Raw genomic sequence first — 20,412 nt, 5'->3', positions numbered from 1 at the left:
TTGAGAAGCCCAGCCCGTTTGGTGAACTATAAGAAAATCACTTATTGTTGAAAATTGCTGTGAGATAAAGCTATAAGAAAAGCAGCTAACGAGGTGCTTTCATTTTCTGATTATGCAGGAATCAGTTTCGAAGAGGCGTTAGGTTTAATGATTATGCGAGAATCATTTTCTGATTATGCGGGAATTAGTATCAACAACACTTTTAACAAAAAGTTTACCAAACGCCAAACTGCTTTCTCTTACAGCTGATTTCTCTCACAGCAAATCTAACAACGATTATTTTCACAACATAGCAATGCCAAACTGGCCCTTATTTCCATACTAGGTTAATATACAATTAGATTAATATTTTACAATTCACTAGTATTTTAGGGGAATATCATGCCTATTGATATAATTTATTTATTTTGCCAAACTTAATAGGGGATGAGGTTTTCTTAGACACACTGCTAATGTGTCGTGGAGGTTCTTTAACCTAAGGAAAGCAGCGTGTAATGACAATGTTAAGGTATCTCAACAAGAACAAGAAAAAGAAAAAAGAGAAGTGAGTAGGATAGCTAAGACCTTAGATAAAGAAAAAAAAAACGATTACCACAGGTCTCTTTAACAACCATTCCTAGATTGAATCGAAGATCGGGACCAATAGCATCTATGGTATTATTGAAAGAGGACAAAGGACGGCCAAGGACCAAGAACAGTCTATTTCCTGTGCTATCAAGAATGAAAAGGACGGGAAGGAGCAAAATTGCGGGATACTATAGAGATAGATGGCTATGAGACTAGCATAGCCCCCATCAGACAGTTGAGGGGGTAGCCCATGACTTAGTTTCCCCTCTAGATCATTGATCCGAGAAAGGATTTCCTTCCTTTCCCTTCGTCTATTCTCATCTCTAGAGGTCTTGACAATACCCTTCTGGAGGAACTACCTAGGCTTATTCATAGGATCGGGTTGACTATACAGACTTGTAAACTTAAATGAGCAGCGTGAAAACTTCACCAAAAGCTTGACCTGGTGTAGCCCACAATTTGCCAGGACTATTCCAGTGAGTCCTCCTATGGTGAACAAAAAGATGAACCCTACAACAAATAACATAGGTCTACTAATTTACAAGTTAATACCCTTTTCATTGGATTAGACGCCGTTGGCATGATGCCTATTTTTCTTAGTTGCAGTATCTTTGTGGTAAAAAGAGGCCACCTGAACAAAGGTATGATTTGGTTATTGAGGCCCATCCAAGTATAGCAGTGTTTTAGGGTTTAGGGCGAGGTACATCATAAATATTTTTACGGTTTAAACCCTAAGCTACATCATATCAATTAAGGAGTGAGCAAAATTGGCTTTAAAAAAAAAAGACAATAATTTCTAGCTTTGAAGTAAGTTTATTTATGGTGCGTTTGGATGAGGAAATTTAAAAGTACTAAAGAATTTATGAATGACGGAATTTAAATTGAAGGAAATTAATGTTCTAGAATTTGTAAAGTTTATTGTTTGGGTGACGGATTTAAAATACGGAATTTAGTCTTTATTTGTAAAGAAATCTGTTTTAAAAACTCAATTTCTCTTGGAATTTGAGAAATAACTACTTTTAGATAAAATTTAAAGTTGGGATTTATGACCTCCAAATTACATTTTTTTTTCTTTTCACAATTTTTAAATTTCTATGTTTTTTTAATCGAAACACGGGAATTGATTAATGTCAATCTAGAAATTCTGACTTTTATAAAAATTCCAAATTTATTTCCTTCATCCAAACACACAGTTATAGAATGAATGTCAAGAAAATATGAAATGTGAAAAGATACACAAAAAACTTTCCAAGTGCTGCAACGAAATTTTTGGATGTCATAAATGTTTTCCATCTTTTATACAACGGAAAATGAAAATGACACTAAATTCACCAAAATGAATAAATATTCAAACAAAAAAAAAATCCGTTTTTTCTTTTCCTTTTCTAAGCTGTAAAACCTATTGCTATTAAGCAGGGTACATTGTATCATGCCCATATATGTAAGAACGCCAGTGTCTATTTCTTTTCATTTTTTTCTTTCAAGACACCCAAAAATCTCTGCTTTCAAATGGAGAAGCAAACCACCATCGCCTCTTCTTGTCTCTTCCTTTTATACATCGCCACTTTTACAGGTTAGTTCTTCATAACTAAATATATATATGTTCTTGATATCAGCCTTTATATTTTTTTTTAGACAAAAGAAAATTGTATTTATTTGTCCTTTTTATTGCTTTTAATATATAGTGGCAGAAGTACTTGAAGCCCATCATCACCTTCATCAGCACAATAGTCATGGCTCTGTGAAACTTTTCGTCTTCGGGGACTCGTATGTTGATACTGGGAATATCAGAAAATCTGTGTCTCCTTCATGGAAGGAACCTTATGGGATTACTTTTCCCGGAAGACCGGCCGGCAGATTTTCGAATGGTCGTGTCCTCACTGATTATATAGGTTTATTTCCTTTCTTTCTCAAGAGTATTCTCCTCTTTCCAAAAGTTTATGTTAGTTTATGGGTGTAAATGTCATCTTTTCCTCCATTAACTGTAGTTAAGTTCATGGACCAAAGTGCGACAATGAGCAAAATTAGGAGGCAAGGTTCAATTTTGGTTTTTATAGTATGCTAACATGTGAAATATTTGACATGAATTTATTCGTCATTTATTATTTAGATATATAAAATTTAATTGTGTTAGTAGTACTAGGTTGGGATCGTATTGGCATAAATTTTTTTTTTTTTTTATGGGGGAGCATGAATTTTAATTTGCTTGAATTATTGTTTAACCAAATCTTTTTATACAAATGAAAATCTACTCTAAACTAATTGAATTTACAAAAAGGAGATTCGGACTTGACTACAAGAGACCGGACTCACTGCTCTAATCAACTGGCTTAACCCAAGTCTGCATTGTTTAACAAAACTTTAAGATTAAAAAAGAACCAATTTTATTTTATCTGTTCCTCTTTGACGTGTTGCAAAATTGCAGCTTCCTTTTTGAGCATAAGATCTCCGGTGCCTTACGCATTGAGAAAATTTGCGAAGAAATCCAAACTAGAGTCTGGGATGAACTTTGCATTTGGAGGGACAGGTGTTTTCGATACATTGGTCAGTGGACCAAACTTGACCACCCAAATCGACTTTTTCGAACAACTGCTTCAACAAAAAGTCTATGTCAAAAACGACGTCGTTAACTCGTCCATTGCTCTCGTATCAATTGCGGGGAACGACTACGCCGCTCATTTTGGTAGACCAGGCCACGACACAAAGGTAAGTGGTTAATCTAATGATTTTATTGTCGTAAGTGCGTTTTGGTACAATGTTCTGCTATTAAAATTTTTGTTTCAATATAATTCTTCAATTCTATTAGCTTGTTCTTGTTTTGCAGTTGTTTGCATTGGTGTATTAACATTTCTTCTAAGTAACATCTAATATAAAAAGTTATTAACGTAATGGAATTTTTCTTCTAAAAAAACTATAAAAATGTCACTTGAGTTTATACATCAATTTCAATAATAATTTAGTGACAGCAGATAAATCATGGATTTTGAAAAATTAAAGTGACATTTTTTAATATATATTATTTAAATACAAGCGATAATCTACTCTAAATTAATCTATTGTTTTTATATTGTAATTATCATATGTCAGTAATCAATTATAACAAGATGTCATTGTTGAACAATAACATGATGTTTGTTTTTCTCGAGGAGTTATGTTTTTTTTTTTATACATATATTTAAATTCAAGATTCCATCATTTTCTATTGAACTTTAATCAAATACAAGATTATTGAAGGGTTTAGATGTTTCCGAACTATGTGGGGTTCTTGGCATGTCCATAAATACATACATGATATATAGAATTTTGAAGAGACTTTATACTAACTTGATCGCATTCGTATCTTCCAAATGACAGGATTTGGCAATGTTTACGAAATCTATTATTAAACAGCTTACTGTGGATTTGAAGCGTATACATAATTTGGGAGTACAAAAAATAGCGGTTACAACAATAGAGCCCCTAGGATGCCTTCCCGGCATAACTTCCTCTCTTTCATATCAAAACTGCAATGAATTTGCCAATATGGCTTCAATGTTCCACAACCAGATTCTGCTTCAAAAGTTGGAGGAGTTGAACAAGGAGACAAAGAATTCGGCATTTGTCGACTTGGATCTCTATAATGCGTTTATATCTGCAGTGAAGCCCCAAAAACATAATCAAGGTAATAAATCCCTTTTCCGCGAACACTAATTGATCCCTTCTACTTGTATTACTTTTGGATATTGCTATTTGTTTTACATTTATTCATCACCCTGCTCACCGCCTTTCTAATAAAAGTAAGTACCATCTATGTGGGTCCTCTTTAAATACGTTTATAAGGTGGTGGTCAATAAATGTGGTCCTACTCATGTATATATGTCTATACTTGATCACATTCTTTTTTGATAGCAGGATATTCGACATTTCAGATTAACACTCTAAAGCCATGTTGTGTTGGGGTGAGCAATGAATACTCATGTGGCAGTGTGGATCAGACTGGTGCAAAGAAGTACATTGTATGCGATAACCCTGATGTTTCTTTCTTTTGGGATACAGTACACCCTTCGCAGAATGGTTGGCATGAAGTTTATGCCGCTATTAAACCTTCTCTCCATCAATTGTATTCGTGATTTGTAGTGTAGTTTAAACTTTGCCCCTAGACGGTTGGATTGCGTGAGAATATTGATTAATGTTTTCTTTGCATGAGAAGAAGTAATTAACTTCAAACAATAAGATTTTAAGCGAACCTTCGCAATCCATAACTTGAATAAGAAAGAAAGTGACACTATAAAACCTTAATGGGCATCAACTCTTAATAAATATCCATTCGCAATCCATTGAAGGGGTTCACTAAAGATGAGCTTTTTATTTTATTTATTTATTCATGCAATTAGATATTTAACAATTTATTAATATTTTAGGGGACATATCATGCCTATTGATCTGAGCTGCACTAGTAAGTAAGGAAGGGGCTGCCAGAACAAAGGTTACAAACTCTAACAACTATCCCACACTAGGCCTTTATACCCTAAAACTACATCTCTGTATAAGAATTCTATGTAATTTTCAAATTCCTTCATCCAAATGGAGGGTATGTAGCAACACCAACAACTCAATCACTCAAAAATCACATTAGAAGGGACGGGTGAAAGGGAGGGGAGAGAAGTGAAGGTTCTCCTATTCAACAATGTCTTCCAAATTGAAGAACAACAAATACAAAGTTATACAATTTTTCATATACCATCAAGAATTTATATCCACCGTCTCACTTTCTTGTCAAATATCCCTCCTCCGTGTGTAGAAATGAAAATCTCAACAAGAAGGGGAAATTGCATCCAAATAAATAAGGTGACTGGAACGCTGGCGAGGAAAATGATTGGAATGACAATCCATAGTCTTTCATGGAGCATAAGGAAAAGAGCAGAACAAAAGGCAACCATCATGGAAGCGATGGAGATCAAGAGTGTTGAAAGGCCAATTATCATCTTTGTGGGTAAGGATTTTAGGAAATCGTCTTCTGCATATCGTGATGTAAGGATTCCCAAAAACATCAACACTGAAGTTGTGGAAGAAAAGAGTGATATAGCATCTGAAACTATAAAAACCATAAACATCTTTTCATCTAAGAACAAGGGAAAGCCTGTTCCTCCATTGTTTCCACCAGGAACTGTGAAGGCTGCAGCAAACATGATGGTAATAGTGAGAGCACCTACAACCGTACAAGAAGTTGCTGTATCTTTCATCCACTTTTCTCCTTCTTCCTTCAATTTATTATGGTTCTGGGTAAATACTTCATGGGGTCTCATACCCTGTTTATTGAAAGCTCCCACTCCCGAGGGTAAAACTACAAGACTTTTCACCTCCTGCATTTCATTAAACAAATAAACCTCAAGTTCGTTGTGGCTACCAAGTAACTAACTCTAGAATCACTGCTTTTATGGAAGGCAACATAACACATGAAAGAAATACGACAAGGAGCATTGTTGACCACAACGTAATAAAACTTGTCAGGATTTCATTGTTGTTTGCTTGTTTACTACCTATTTTTTATGAAGCAAGTCAAATTTTTGTGGTTACTAAATATTAGTTTGTCGGGATCTCACCTCGTGCATTTCATTAAATAAAACCTTTCAATAAGAGAAAACAAAACATAACAAGCTCCTGAGGAGTTTTGTAAAATTATTAGACATAAACAAACTAAAAAGTATAGCCACTTGACTGTATCCTCCCTGACATATCAAAGAGAGCCATAGCATCATACCGGCTAAACCTGAACCCTACACAACTTAGCGACATCTTCGCCTTCTGGCTCCAAACCCATGTCAAACGTTCAGAACTAGAGCCAAATCCTTGTTGGTACTGTTAGTGTTTTTCAGGTATGAATACTCAGAATTTGCAGAAGGAAACAAAAGGGAAAGAAGCAAGAAGAAATTACCAAAATCTGTCTGCTATACATGTAGCAGCAGAGTGTTCATTCACTTCTCTCTTTCTTACAACCTCACACACATAGTGTGAGGGATATATATGTTATGCACAGTAGCTGGATCTCTTACATCACAAGATGATCTCAGTCGTTCACTTAGGCAACCAATAGGAAGCTTACACTTGTCATAAAAGGAAATAAAATGGAAAACGAATTAAACTAACTCTTAAGTCAGCTTAAGGCTTATAATTCAACACTCCCCTTTAAGTCTTGAGCTGATTTAACTCCAAGCATACTTCTAAGGTAATTGAATCGATCCTTAGCCAAGGATTTGGTGAAAATGTCAGCTAGTTGTTCCTTAGTAGGACAGTACACCAAGTCAATGATGCCTTCTTAAAGAGCATCTTTGATGAAATGATATCTTCGATCAATATGCTTTGTCTTTTGATGAAACACAGGATTTTTAGTGATGGCAATTGCAAATGTATTGTCACACTGCAATGGAGTTGCTTCTGTCTGAAGTTCTCCAAAGTCTTCTAACATGAATCTAAGCCAAATGGCCTATGCAGTAGCCTCAGATGCACTTATATACTCTGCTTCTGCTGTGGACAACCCCACACAATTCTGCTTGACTGAAGCCCAAGAGAAAACACTGCTGCCAAAGGAGAATGCATATCCAGAGGTGCTTTTGCTGTCATCGATTGATCCTCCCCAGTCACTGTCACAGAAGCCAATCAACATTGCATTCTTGCCTTTCACATACTCTAAACCATAGTCTAGAGTCCCCTTAATGTACCTTAGCACTCGTTTAGCAGTTCCATAGTGCTTATTTGTAGAGCAATGCATGAAACGAGCAAGCAGGCTAGAAGCATACATAATATCTGGTCTAGTGGCAGTTAGGTACAAGAGGCTACCTACAATGCTTCTATATTGCTCTTCACTTGCTGCTCCACTTTCATCATCCTTAACTAGCTTTTCAGTAGCTACAAGAGGTGTGGTTACAGACTTGCACTCATTTAGGCCAAATTTGTTTAATAAAGAACCTACATACTTCTTTTGGTGAATGAATATGCTTGAGTTCGTTTGAACCACTCCCATGCCAAGAAAATGATGTAGAAGGCCCAAATCTGTCATCTCATATTTCATCATCATCTCTTCCTTGAATTCATCTAATAACTCTTTGCAGCTCCCTGTATACACAATGTCATCAACATAAATAGAGACAATGAGAATATCTCTATCTTCCCTTGTCTTGGTATACAAAGTAGCTTCACTTAGGCTTTTTTTAAAACCATATTGCATGAAGTAGGTCTCTATCTCTCCATACCAAGCTCTAGGTGCTTGTTTTAGACCATAAAGAGCTTTGTGCAGCCTATATACTTTATCTTCCTTGCCCTTGATCACATAACCCTCTGGTTGGTCTATATATACCTCTTCTTGCAATACACGATTTAGAAAAGCTGATTTTACATCAAGCTGGTACAGCTTCCATTCCTTCTGAGCAGCCAGGGCAATGAGAGTTCTAATGGTGTCCAATCTAGCCACAGGAGCATAGGTTTCATTGTAATCCATTCCAGGTTTCTGAGCATACCCTTTTGCAACTAACCTTGCCTTGTTCTTTTGAACTGAACCATCCAAGTTTAGCTTGCTTTTGTAAACCCACTTGACTCCAATAACTGGTTTCTCAGTTGGTCTATCAACCAATTCCCAAGTACCATTTTTCTCAATCATTTGGAGTTCATCTTCCATAGCTTTTAGCCATGCCTTGTCTTGAGCTGCCTCTGCATATCTTTCTGGTTCAATGATGCAGAGATAGCACTGTACAAGCACATCATCTAACCTTCTCCACTTCAATGGTGAATGATCATAAGCTTGAGTGTTCCTTTCTTCACTGCTTATGTCACTTGAGATATGTTGTGATGGTGCTTAAGAGGATGATGGACTCCTTTCATATTGGGTTTGAGTCTGAGGTGTTAGTGCAACATTCTCAGCTTTATCTCCTATAACGAAGCCATGCTCACTTAGACTTTCATCAGGAAATGGTGTCACAGCTTTGCCATAGTGTTCTATCCAGTTCCAATATCCTTCCTTATCAAAGGTGACATCTCTTGACAAGGTGAGTTTCTTGGAGATTGGATCAAAAATTCTATAACCTTTCTCACAGGTTGCATAGCCAACAAACACTCCCTTTACACTTTTGGGTTCCAGTTTGTGTCTTAATTCATTAGGCACATGAACATAACACAAGGAGCCAAAAACTTTCAGATGAGCAATGCCCGGCTTTCTTCCACTATAAGCCTCAAAAGGTGTGACATTGTTCAAAGACTTGGTAGGACATCTATTCAAGATATATACAGCTGTGTGTACAGCTTCTGCCTAAAGAAAGTAAGGTATTTCCTTATCATGTAGCATAGACTTAGCCATTTCAACCACTGTCCTGTTTTTCCTTTCTACCACTCCATTCTGCTGAGGAGTATAGGCCATTGTGAGCTGCCTTTGAATCCCATGATCTTCACAAAACTTTATGAACTCATAAGATAGAAATTCTCCACCTCTGTCACTCCTCAAGCATTTCACCTTGTGTCCAGATTGCAACTCAGTCATGGATTTAAATTTCTTAAAACAATTGAAAGCTTCATATTTGTTTCTTAAGAGATAGACCCAACTCATCCTTGTGCAGTCATCAATGATCAACATAAAATATTTGTTGCCTGCAACAGATTCAATTTTTATGGGTCCACAAAGATCAATGTGAACTAACTCAAGTGGAGAGCTTGCCCTTTGAGCTTGATTCTTTGGAAAAACATTTCTGTATTGTTTTCCAAGTTGGCAGCCTTCACACACACCATTTTGCTCTTCTAATTGAGGTAAGCCATGTACCATATCTTTGTCTCTCAACTGCTTCAGTCCTCTAAAGTGTAGGTGTCCTAGCCTTTTGTGCCAAGTCCATGTGCTATGTGTAATACTAGCCTTCATGAGTAGTTGATTCTCAACTAGAAAAGACAGGGGATAGCATATGTTCTTCTTCATTTGAACTTTGATAATGAGGCAGTTCATTAAGGAGCTTTCAAACACCTTGCACATTCCATCTCCAAACACCAAACAATATCCATGCTCATCCATTTGTCCAACACTCAACAGATTCTCTTTCAATCCTGGAAGATACATTACTTCTCTAATGTATTTTCTTCCTTTTGTTGTGTCAATGACCAGTGAACCCATGCCAGCCACATTCACAAGAGCACCAGTTGGCATCTGCACTTTTCCAGCCACATTTGTCCTTACATCAACAAGCAAATCCACATTTCCAGTCATATGGTTGCTACAACCACTGTCAATGTACCAATCCCCATTTGGTTTTGACTTAGTGGTAGCACAATTTGCATAGGACAGATTTCCAGACACCTCCATTTGACTTGCACAATTTGCCTTCTGCACAGTCTTCTCTGCAGTGCACTCTCTAGCCAAGTGACCAAACCTATCACAGTTGTAACACTTTGGCTTGCCTTTATACCTGCATTCTCCAAAGTGATATTTAGAGCACACCTTGCATTGGGGTTTTACAGCTTCTTGACCTGTAAATGAACTGTGAGTCTGTGCAGAATTATTCCATTGAGGCTTGCCTTTCGATTCCCAAGGTTTGCCTTTTGGATTCCAATTTTTCTGAGCCTTGGATGGACCAGAATTAGCTGCAGTCTTATTTTGACCTTTTGAACTCACTGTGAATGAGGCAAAAGCTTTCTCAGTTGCATCTGCATTGTGCAACTCAAATCGTTGCTCTTGACTCTTCATAATAGCAATTACTTCTTGCAATTCCACAGTCTCTAGACTCTTAGTGTTTTCAATCACTAAGCAAATGGGGTCATATACCTTGCTAAGACTAATCAAAACCTTTTGCACAAGCCTCTCATTGGAGAGCACTTCACCATATGTTTTCATTTGATTAATCAGATCATTCAGTCTAGTAAGGTAAGCAGACAATGACTCACTATCATGCATTCTAGTATATTCAAATTCACGTATGAGATTTTGAAGTTTTACCGATCTAACGTGATCTCCACCATGAAATTCTCCATATAGCAGCTCCCAAGCAGCTTTGGTAGAGTCTGCATTTGCAATTCGTGGGAAAATCTGATCTGAGACTGCATTTTGGATAATACCCAGAGCTTTTGCATCCTTTATGAGGATTGCAGCTGCTTTCTCATCATCTTCTTCCTCTGAGGTCTCCTCAGTTGCCTTCTTCTTCTTCTTCGAATCTGAGACTAGGATTCCCTTCTCTACCAGATTCCAAAGCCCATATGATTTGAATATGGTCATCGTCTTAATCTTCCAAAACTCATAATTTTCACCAGAGAAAATTGGGGTTCTCACCTCTGAGCTTCCAGATCTAGCCATGGTTGGTCTCTGATTCTTCCAAAAACAAGTTGTTTTCAGATTTTGGGAGCAGCTTCGTGAGCTTCAAACGAGCCTCCAAAATTTCCCGATGATTCTTCCTCTCACAGATTGAATGCCCAGCTCTTTAGATAATTGAACCTGGCTCTGAGGCCATGTTAGTGTTTTTCAGGTATGAATACTCAGAATTTGTAGAAGGAAACAAAAGGGAAAGAAGCAAGAAGAAATTACCAAAATATGTCTGCTATACGTGTAGCAGCAGAGTGTTCATTCACTTCTCTCTTTCTTACAACCTCACACACATAGTGTGAGGGATATATCTGTTATTCACAGTAGCTGGATCTCTTACATCACAAGATGATCTCAGCCGTTCACTTAGGCAACCAATAGGAAGCTTACACTTGTCATAAAAGGAAATAAAATGGAAAACGAATTAAACTAACTCTTAAGTCAGCTTAAGGCTTATAATTCAACAGGTACATGGCCAAAAGACAACGGCTGTCACGACAACAACTGATTCCACACCACAAAACCAAAAATACAAAAACTAGAGAGCTATGCGGAAGAACTACGAGGGGGAGTGGAGGAAGGGGAGGGAAGGAGGGGGGCCACCGACCCACAAGAGGGCGGCAACATGGGTTTTCTTTTTTCTTATCCTTAGTGTTTTAAATAAGCTCTTAAATTTTCTCTTGTTCGCCTGTTAATATAATAAACGTGAAAAAGGGTTGGGCCTGCAACTTACTTCATATTACCTAGAATTTTAACCTACGTTTCCCAACTTGAAACAAAAGAACATTTTAACCTTATCAAATATGCCTTACAGTATTTCTTGGCATATCAAATATGTGGGCGTGGTGTCACATTTTTAACCTTTGGATGAATTTTATAATACATGTTTAGAATAAAAACAAGTAGATCGTAGCAGAGAAAAACGTTTTCATGAGTCCGAACTGCCTCCTTCCCAAAATCATTCAACCAGACTGCAAAACCTCCCATCCTCTCATCTAGTGTTCCCACCTCACTTTCCATATGGCACCTCAACTACACTAGAAAGCCCTACCAACCTAATACTGCCACTAGTTTCATCGACAACATATACCCACAACCACATTTACAAACTACCACTCCAGCACCTCATATCCCACAACACAACTAGCTCTAAATACAATTAATTTACAAGAAAGATATAGAATGAAGATATCTAACCTTGAACCATTGTCTTTCTCTCTGCATTTGCAAGGCTGCACCTGAAATACGATCAAGTTTTTCTGTTGGAGATAGCATCCCTGCAAGATGTAGCATATCATTTCCAGAAGCATCTGCAAATGTTGCAATAAGATTTCTTTGACCAACCCCATATATGAGGCTATATACTTTTTCCTGGCGACACTCAATTGAATAGTGAAATATGTTCCTACCCATAGAATTGATTTGCCACAATATATCCGGATCTACTTTACATAAACGAATAATGAACTCAATAATCCCACTTCGTACAGCTCGGAATATTGCTGCATAGACGAGGCCATCTACCATTTCTTGAGTGTCTAGATGCTTTAACACTTCACCCATGTAATCCAAAATATCTAGGGATCGAGCGTGGATCAATTTCATTTCACATATGCGGTTGATTCCTAGGTTGATGTTGGAAAAAATGTTACAACCAGTTTTTGTAGAAATAAAATACGTTGATAGAGTTTAAATAAGTGGATGAGAAAACCAATGTACAAAGACACCAATAAATAAAGATGGAAAAGAATGTTTGCATATATACCTAAAAGCTTGCGGAGGCTTGAAGAAGGCCCTTGCTTGAAACCGAAGACTTCAATGCAAATTCAAAAACCATAAGATAAATATGCCTTGTTTATACAAAGTATGAATGTGCTTTGCTATATGATTCACAGATTCTTATTAAGATTTTAGTTATTGTTTATGAGCATACAAGAACCAATTTCTTTTTGTGGCAAACTATGTCATGATCAACTTCTCTTATCAAATAGATGTATCATTGAAAACGGTTTGAAAAAAAAAAAAAAAAAAAACCATATAGCTAGGGTTTCAAGATATAGCAAACCTGAGAAACTGATATTTTGGTTGCCCAGTTTCTCTTCTAGATTTTCAACATTGACGTGAACATCATGGATGGCAGGAGGATGTTGTATGTGTATACCTATAAAGAAAAGAGAACAAAGCTCAGTCAATATAATTAATAAATATTTTTTTTGGACATGTAAGATCAATTTCAATAATTATTATCTTTTGTGATAATCTATATATATAAAGCAAAGGGTAGAGAATGATGAAACATTCAAAATATCAGAAAATTCCCTTGGTTAATTCAAATATTAAGAAATGAGGATAATATGATAAATTCACATTTTTTTTTCATATTTAAAAAATTAAAATTACAACACCAAATTAGATTATAGGTCCTACTTTTATGAAACATAACTACCCATGTTTTCTTTTCTTAATTCTAAAACTAAAATAAAAAATAAAAAATAAAAACCAATTGCCACATGCGCGAGCATGTGCCAAGGGGCTAGTAGATGTTAAACAAATAAATGGACCATTTTGGTAGGGCCCTCGGTGTAATGTGATCTAGTAATTGAAATCTTTATTTCAAGTAAATTTTAATTTCCTCTTTGAATTTTGACCATAATGGCTTTAGATCCCAAATTTTAATCTTTGAATTAAGTGACAAAAGCATACGTAATTTTAAATGTTGATAGAAATAGGGGAGGAAGGCCAAAACTTAGGATATTTTTCAACATTGGAAATAAAAATACCACTAGACAAAGTACTAACTAATACTTTTGAATTTTATTTTGATAACTAAAGATAATAACACCTGAAAAATCCTACAAAACATATATATATATATATAATTAGTTATACTCTCATTCGGATGTCCGCACATTAAGAACATGCAGATGACATTAAGAAAAGTAATGAGGGGTAGTAGAAAATATATAGCATCCGCATGGTAATAATGTCCAGACGTCTGCAAGGGAGAATTTCTGTATATGTAATATCATACCCCTCATATCGAGGATGTGCAATAACAGTGTAGATGTGCCTTGGTCGCCGACTTGTATACGAGGGTTGACCAACCTATAGTAATTTAGGGACGTCCGATTTAGAATTTGCTCCATTTCATACCATATGTTATCTTTTCCTTCAAGTTTTTGATGCCATCATTAACAAGATGTGTTCTTTTGGGAATTTCAATGGTAAAAAATCACATGGTCAAAATAATATTTATTATTAATCTAAATCATTTTAAGTGAAAATATATGTTTTGGAATTTATATTATTTTAAGTTAAAATGCTCAGAAAATTAAATAACAAATGTTTAAATCAAACATAATGCCACAGAAAATTAATGACAAAAAAAAAGTAGGGGTTAACCAGTATTAAACAATTTAAGTTGCAGACTCAAATTCTGAGTCTGCAAGGTTGGAGGAAAAAACTATTTGTGTCCGGGCAATACATGAACAGTTGTATTTTGGAGTGTGAAAATTTAGGTATAGCCCATTTATATTGTTGGATGTAACGACCCGGTCCTAAATAAATATTTAATTATTAATTAAACATGAAAAAGTCCATTTTTGACCCTAGAATATTTTATTTGGTTTTAAGTTGACTTTTTGACCGGGAAAGAATTTTGGGATTTTGACTATACCGTTGCGTAAAGCACGGCGAAATGAGTCCGTAGACACGTAGTGGGCTCGAATCGGAGTTGTAACAAGAGAGATACGATCAAAATATCCTCAGTGGCAGGATCGTAAATATTGCAAAAAGAGTTTGTTAAAAGTCAAAAAAGCCCTCATCTCTCTCTCTCTTTCCTTTGCGCGCGCCCTCTCTCTCCTCTCCTTGCGACAACAGCCTCTCTCTCTCTTCGAATCTCCAGCCACGGGCCACGGTTGTGGACAGGACCAGTACCAAAAGGACCGGCTCAACCCCGGCGTCACGACCCAGCCCTTCCCCGACATCGGCCGCCGCTTCAGCAGCCGAAAAATGTGGTTTTTAGGCCGATGTTTGTTCGAAACTTCGTCGGCTCTGATCTCTCTCCTCCGGCCGCCATTGTTGACGGTCAAGGTATGGAAATTTATCTATTCTTCATAATCTAGCTGATGGTTGGGTAGAATTGCATCGATTTTGAGCGTAGGTAGCTTAATTTTCGAATTGGATTTTGGCCGATTTTGGGATAGCGATTCCGGCCACTTCCGGCTAGTTTTTGGGGTAGGTCCAAGAACAAAAGTAATACCAAATAGGGTGTTATACCTAGGGAAAGGAGTCTTGAGCCGTGATTTTGAGATTTTCCAGCGTTGCGTAATTGCTTTGGACACCCACATGCTACCGGTGCGTGTGGTGGCGCGTGGGCACTATAGAAATGGGGCATTATGTCCCGATGCGATCCCCTTGTTGTCACGAGTGCGTAGGTGTGCTCAGATTCCAATTTGGTTGACGTTCGAACCCAAAACGAATTTCGCCTATTGTACCTTATCCAGGTTTAATAGGTTTGAACAGTTGGATAGTCTTGAATTTAATATATGTTAATCTAGGCATTTATAGGATCGTGTAGGAATTCACGGATCAGAAATCAGAGCTCCGGATGTTCTGATTTAATAACTTAAAGTTTATGTTTTTCAATAACCGTCCGATTGTGTGATCGTGAGCAATCCGACCGTCCGATCTGAACCAAACTTGTAGGATGTGTATACTAGACCTTGTAGAACCTATAGGAACTCTCAGATCATAATTTGGAGGTCATGGGCCTTGTGGGCCGTTTGACCAAGTATGGGTAATTTGACCCTTGGTTGACTGTGAGTCTTCCGAGGTAGTTTTACCTTCCTATGAGGATTATAATGACCCTAGTGACAGGTCTTGAGCGTTGTTAAGCTATGTTGACTAGGTTGAGACTTCTAGAGTGTTTATTATTATTGTAGGAAACTCTTGGTAATAATTGAAATTATGAAATTTATGTCTATGTGCTTGATCGTTGGTCTAAAAATAACATTATTTTTCTGCTTAAATTACGTTGCAGTCTACTATAGATTGGTATTACTAAATTGGGATTACCTCTATTATTAGTTTAGAAAATTAAGAGTATGTCAGTTTGAAGTGCTATATGCACTACCCTAAGTAGCACTATGTGATTGTCAGGTCACCCGTGACGTAGGATTTTTCAGCGGGATGACAGAGCCCATACGTGGCGTTGGAATTTCCAGCATATGGGGAGATGATATGATGGTTAGGTCACACGTGGAGTAGGATTTTCTGGAGTGATGACAGACCCCATACGTAGCGTTGAAATTTTCAACGTATGGGGAGACTGTGTGATTGTTAGGTCTCGCGTGACGTAGGATTTTCCAGCGTTGAGACAGACCTCATACGTGGCGTTCGGATTTTCGGCGTATGGGGAGATGATATGATTGTTAGGTCACACGTGGCGCAGGTTATCCGGCATGATGACAGACCCCATATGTGGCGTTGGAATTTCCGGCGTATGGGGAGGTTATGTGATTGTTAAGTCTCGTGTGGCGTAGGATTTTCCGGCGTTGAGACAGACCCCATATGTGGTATCACTAAATTGGGATTACCTTTATTATTAGTTTAGAAAATTAAGAGTATGTCAGTTTGAAGTGCTATACGCACTACCTTAAGTAGCATTATGTGATTGTCAGGTCACCCGTGGTGAAGGATTTTTCAGCGGGATGACAGAGCCCATACGTGGCGTTGGAATTTCCAGCGTATGGGGAGATGATATGATGGTTAGGTCACACGTGGCGTAGGATTTTCTGGCGTGATGACAGACCCCATACGTAGCGTTGAAATTTCCGGCGTATGGGGAGACTGTGTGATTGTTAGGTCTCGCGTGGCGTAGGATTTTCCAGCGTTGAGACAGACCTCATACGTGGCGTTGGGATTTCCGGCGTATGGGGAGATGATATGATTGTTAGGTCACACGTGGCGCAGGTTATCCGGCATGATGACAGACCCCATATGTGGCGTTGGAATTTCCGGCGTATGGGGAGGTTATGTGATTGTTAGGTCTCGTGTGGCGTAGGATTTTCCGGCGTTGAGACAGACCCCATATGTGGCTTTGGAACTTCCGGCATATGGGGAGATTATGTGATTGTCAGGTTACCCGTGGCGTAGGATTTTCGGACGGAATGACAGACCCCATACGCGGCGTTGGAATTTCCGGCGTATGGGGAGATTATGTGATTAATAGAGAGATGAATAAAGATATTGTATGTGTTTGGAATCGGGATTTAGTAGGAAGAACTACGTGTGGCTTGATCCCTCAGTGAGGTTACGTAGGCAGCCTAAGGTTATTATGTGCAGCCACAGACATAGATGTGATTGTGTTAGGAGGTTAAAACCTTGTATGTTGGAATTGGAAAAGTGAGATGATGTATGTTGTATTTAGTATTCATAATTCATATATGAGTTTATTAGTTGCCTTGCCGAAGGCAATATTTTGGCTCAAGGGCTTTATGGGTAGTTTGGTTTCGCTTCGGTTTTTGTGAGGGCCGAAGGCCGAGTTTGTGAATTATATGAAATTATATTGTGCGTGCTGCCTGTTGGGATATTAAATATGTTTTATGCATGTTGAAATTTTGGGGTAAAGTTCAAATTACAGGGGAGATTCTGCCGAAATTTTGGCAGAAAGTCCCGGTCTTTAGTAAGTGGGCCCGACATCGGGGTGATGTTGGGAATTCTACAGGATTCGTCTCGGGTTCCGAGGAATTCGGGGCAGGTCCTGTCATTGGAGATGGTCCAAATAACTTAAACCCTGGATATTATACAATTCGAACCAGATTGTTTTTCAATAATCTAAACCGCAACTTCTAGATATTCCTTCACAAATCATGTCAGCAAAAAATCAATTGAATCAGAATCCATTTGATCAGTGAACGAATGGTTGTGATTTTAGTGTTTTCATGGAGCATCATGTTTGTCTATTTTGTTTATCGCAACTAGATGGCTTAACGGTTTTTGATTTGTTGAAATTTTTTGTAAGGATGATTTATGATTGAAGACTTGAAAAGTAGGCTGTTCATAAGATATATATGCTTCCAAGATTGCTGCTTATATTCCTTTTATTTTTTCTATTTTTTATGTAGGTGATGAGCTTCATACTTAATTGCAGATGTAGTACCCAAAATATATTAATGGTGTAGATGAACTGTTAGCAAAATATATATGGGATATAATGAATTTGATAGTTGCAAGAGAAAAAAGAGTGTATTACTAACCATCATAGATCCACTTTTCCCAGAATTTGAGCCGCATCCCACTCGGAAATGCAGAAGGGATATCAGCCAAATCAAATATAGGGGATCCTCCCCACGGACTTTTAGCAATTACCAATCGTGGGCAACGCTGAAGTAATTCCCACGCAATATCTATATTAGAGAAAATAGGAACTGTGAAAGTTAAAAGCTTGAGTAATAAATGAGTAAATAAGAACCGTTACCCGATATCCCGTATTCGAGTCCCCCTATCCCAATATTGATTGTATAAAATAAATAAATATATAATGTGGGTCTGGGTTTGTTGAGAGTTTTACCAAATTGTTTGGCATAGAAACAAAAGCAAACAAGTCCAGCGCCATAAGGGCCATTCTCTGGCTTTAGGTCTTCTATCGGAGTGAGGGAGTAGAGATAACGAACGATAGCCCATAAGTCATTCTTAGCAGCGAAGAGAATTGGTGTCAGACCGTGGGACTCTTCAACAATGCCAAGTAGTTTCCTGTTCTTTGTAACCATGCATTCAACCATTTTGAGATTTAATCTTGCAGCAAGATGAAGAGCTGTCCAAGTAGCATCTTGCATTTCCAAGTCTTCCGGTGTCATCAACTGAACCAACTCTTGCACAATATGCTCATGTCCGAAGGTGGTTGCAATGTGAAGAGCTGTTCCTCCTGTTGAATATCTTGCTCTTATTGCATTGGGATCTCGGGTAAGAAATTCCTGCGCTTTACGCCAATCACCGAGCTTAACAGCAGCGAAGAAAGGTTGATACGGATCATGCTTGGCAGCAATTGCAGCATCTGTCGAGTATATATGTGTTTGGACATTAATGCTTCTCCGTTTACCATTGTTATATCAAAATAACAACTCATATCAAAATAACAACTCTAAACTAAAATCATATCATCCTTGTTTTAGTAGGCTGAATAAAGTTAATACAAAGCTTTTCTAATTTGGAAAACAGGTTTATATGTTTTCAAATTTAGTCTTTGCAAGGATGGAGAACAGTTTAAGAAGTTGCTATAAGTAAACTGGAAATCATACCATCCTTGTTCTATCACCCTTAAAATCATACCATCTTTGTTTTACTATGTGTTGAATAAAGTTGGCCCTTGATATTGTCTAATAAACTACTACTAGTATTTTTAACAATATACCTGGGTTGGATGATGAGTTTGCAGACTGAACAAATGAATTAATTAGGAGTGATGGTTGCGGCATGAGCTTTTTGGCCAAAGTATCCCAAGCAATTTTGGCTGAACTAATCTCCTTAATCATCGAAAAAGCATCAGGCCCGCACGAAACTTGGATCGTATGTAAAGCTGTTGCATTCTTCTTCCTCCAGGCCTTGAACTGATCATCAACTTCTGCTTCTTGTTCTGGTTTAGGAGGTTCAGCTGTAGCCTCTACTACTTCCCAAAGGTCTTGAGCCACCAAATAATTTGTAACCAATGCACTCCAATGCTCGTAGTTATCTTTGTTAAGAACTTCGACAACAATTGCATCAGCAGGAACCACAGTTTTCACCATTCTTACTGCTCTTCACAACCAGATATGAGCGGCCGAAAGCTGACCAGGCTTGCTATTTTTGTTGTTTTATATTTAGGTCTCAGATAAAATTTTACAACTCAGCTAGAAGAGTGAAGGATCACATCTTAAAGTAGTGTGGTTGAGTGCATTGGTGAATTAAGAATCAGGTATTTATTCTTTAAGTACTTATAATTGCATTCCTTCTTTTTCTTTCTCTTTTATATCTGGAGAGTATCACAAGTATACTAATATTCCATCTCTTACGTATACCCAAAGAAATTAAAAGAGAAAAGGAAAAAAGTCCAAAGGATTCTGCATAATGAAGCAAATCATGAAAACTTCGAGGACTAATGATTATTGCTCTATAAGCCTCTGAAATTATCATATATGTCAGTAACTAAAGTTGTGCTTATAAATTCCAGAGCTCTTCTATATTCATGTCTAAAGGAGGACACACATTAAGAAAAACGGAGTTTACAGAGAATTTTCAACCCCAATCCCCCTGCATGAATGAATATGATCAGCAACGAGGATGAAGGCTGTTAACTATATCAAGTTTTTACACGCCAAGAATCATAGAAAACGATCAAGTGATTGAAGTCTACCAAGAAATGATAAAATTACAAACAGAACATTGTCTTTCAATTGGATAAGTTTCTTATGAGGAGGGGAATTGCGTCCATCGAATTAATTATATGTGGTTTCTTATTAGATGGAAACCAATTATATATAGACATGGCAAGCAAATACATGGAG

The 20,412-nt window shown here is 37.5% G+C and overlaps 2 protein-coding genes across 2 annotated transcripts; one reads left to right on the top strand and one right to left on the bottom strand.

Annotated features, from left to right (window-relative positions):
* Positions 1–2,071: 2,071 nt before the first annotated feature.
* On the top strand, positions 2,072–4,676 carry LOC117620075 (GDSL esterase/lipase At5g03610-like). The gene is made up of 5 exons (XM_034350167.1): positions 2,072–2,140; positions 2,253–2,459; positions 2,993–3,273; positions 3,922–4,228; positions 4,459–4,676. Exons 1-5 carry the CDS (start codon positions 2,077–2,079, stop codon positions 4,674–4,676), a joined length of 1,077 nt encoding a protein of 358 aa, XP_034206058.1. The 5' UTR covers positions 2,072–2,076.
* Positions 4,677–5,206: 530 nt separating this feature from the next.
* Positions 5,207–19,700, bottom strand: LOC117618063. The gene is made up of 8 exons (XM_034347693.1): positions 19,284–19,700; positions 18,444–18,926; positions 18,130–18,279; positions 12,936–13,031; positions 12,636–12,683; positions 12,280–12,495; positions 12,068–12,147; positions 5,207–5,909 (listed from the first exon to the last, which is right to left on the bottom strand). The coding sequence occupies exons 1-8, from the start codon at positions 19,654–19,656 to the stop codon at positions 5,298–5,300; spliced, it is 2,058 nt and encodes a 685-aa protein (XP_034203584.1). The 5' UTR covers positions 19,657–19,700; the 3' UTR covers positions 5,207–5,297.
* Positions 19,701–20,412: the final 712 nt, after the last annotated feature.

This window comes from Prunus dulcis, chromosome 2 (genome assembly GCF_902201215.1).
Source record: "Prunus dulcis chromosome 2, ALMONDv2, whole genome shotgun sequence".
Classification (NCBI taxonomy): domain Eukaryota; kingdom Viridiplantae; phylum Streptophyta; class Magnoliopsida; order Rosales; family Rosaceae; genus Prunus; species Prunus dulcis.
Note: the sequence above shows the minus strand (reverse complement) of the source record. Positions and strands in the feature narration are given on the sequence as shown.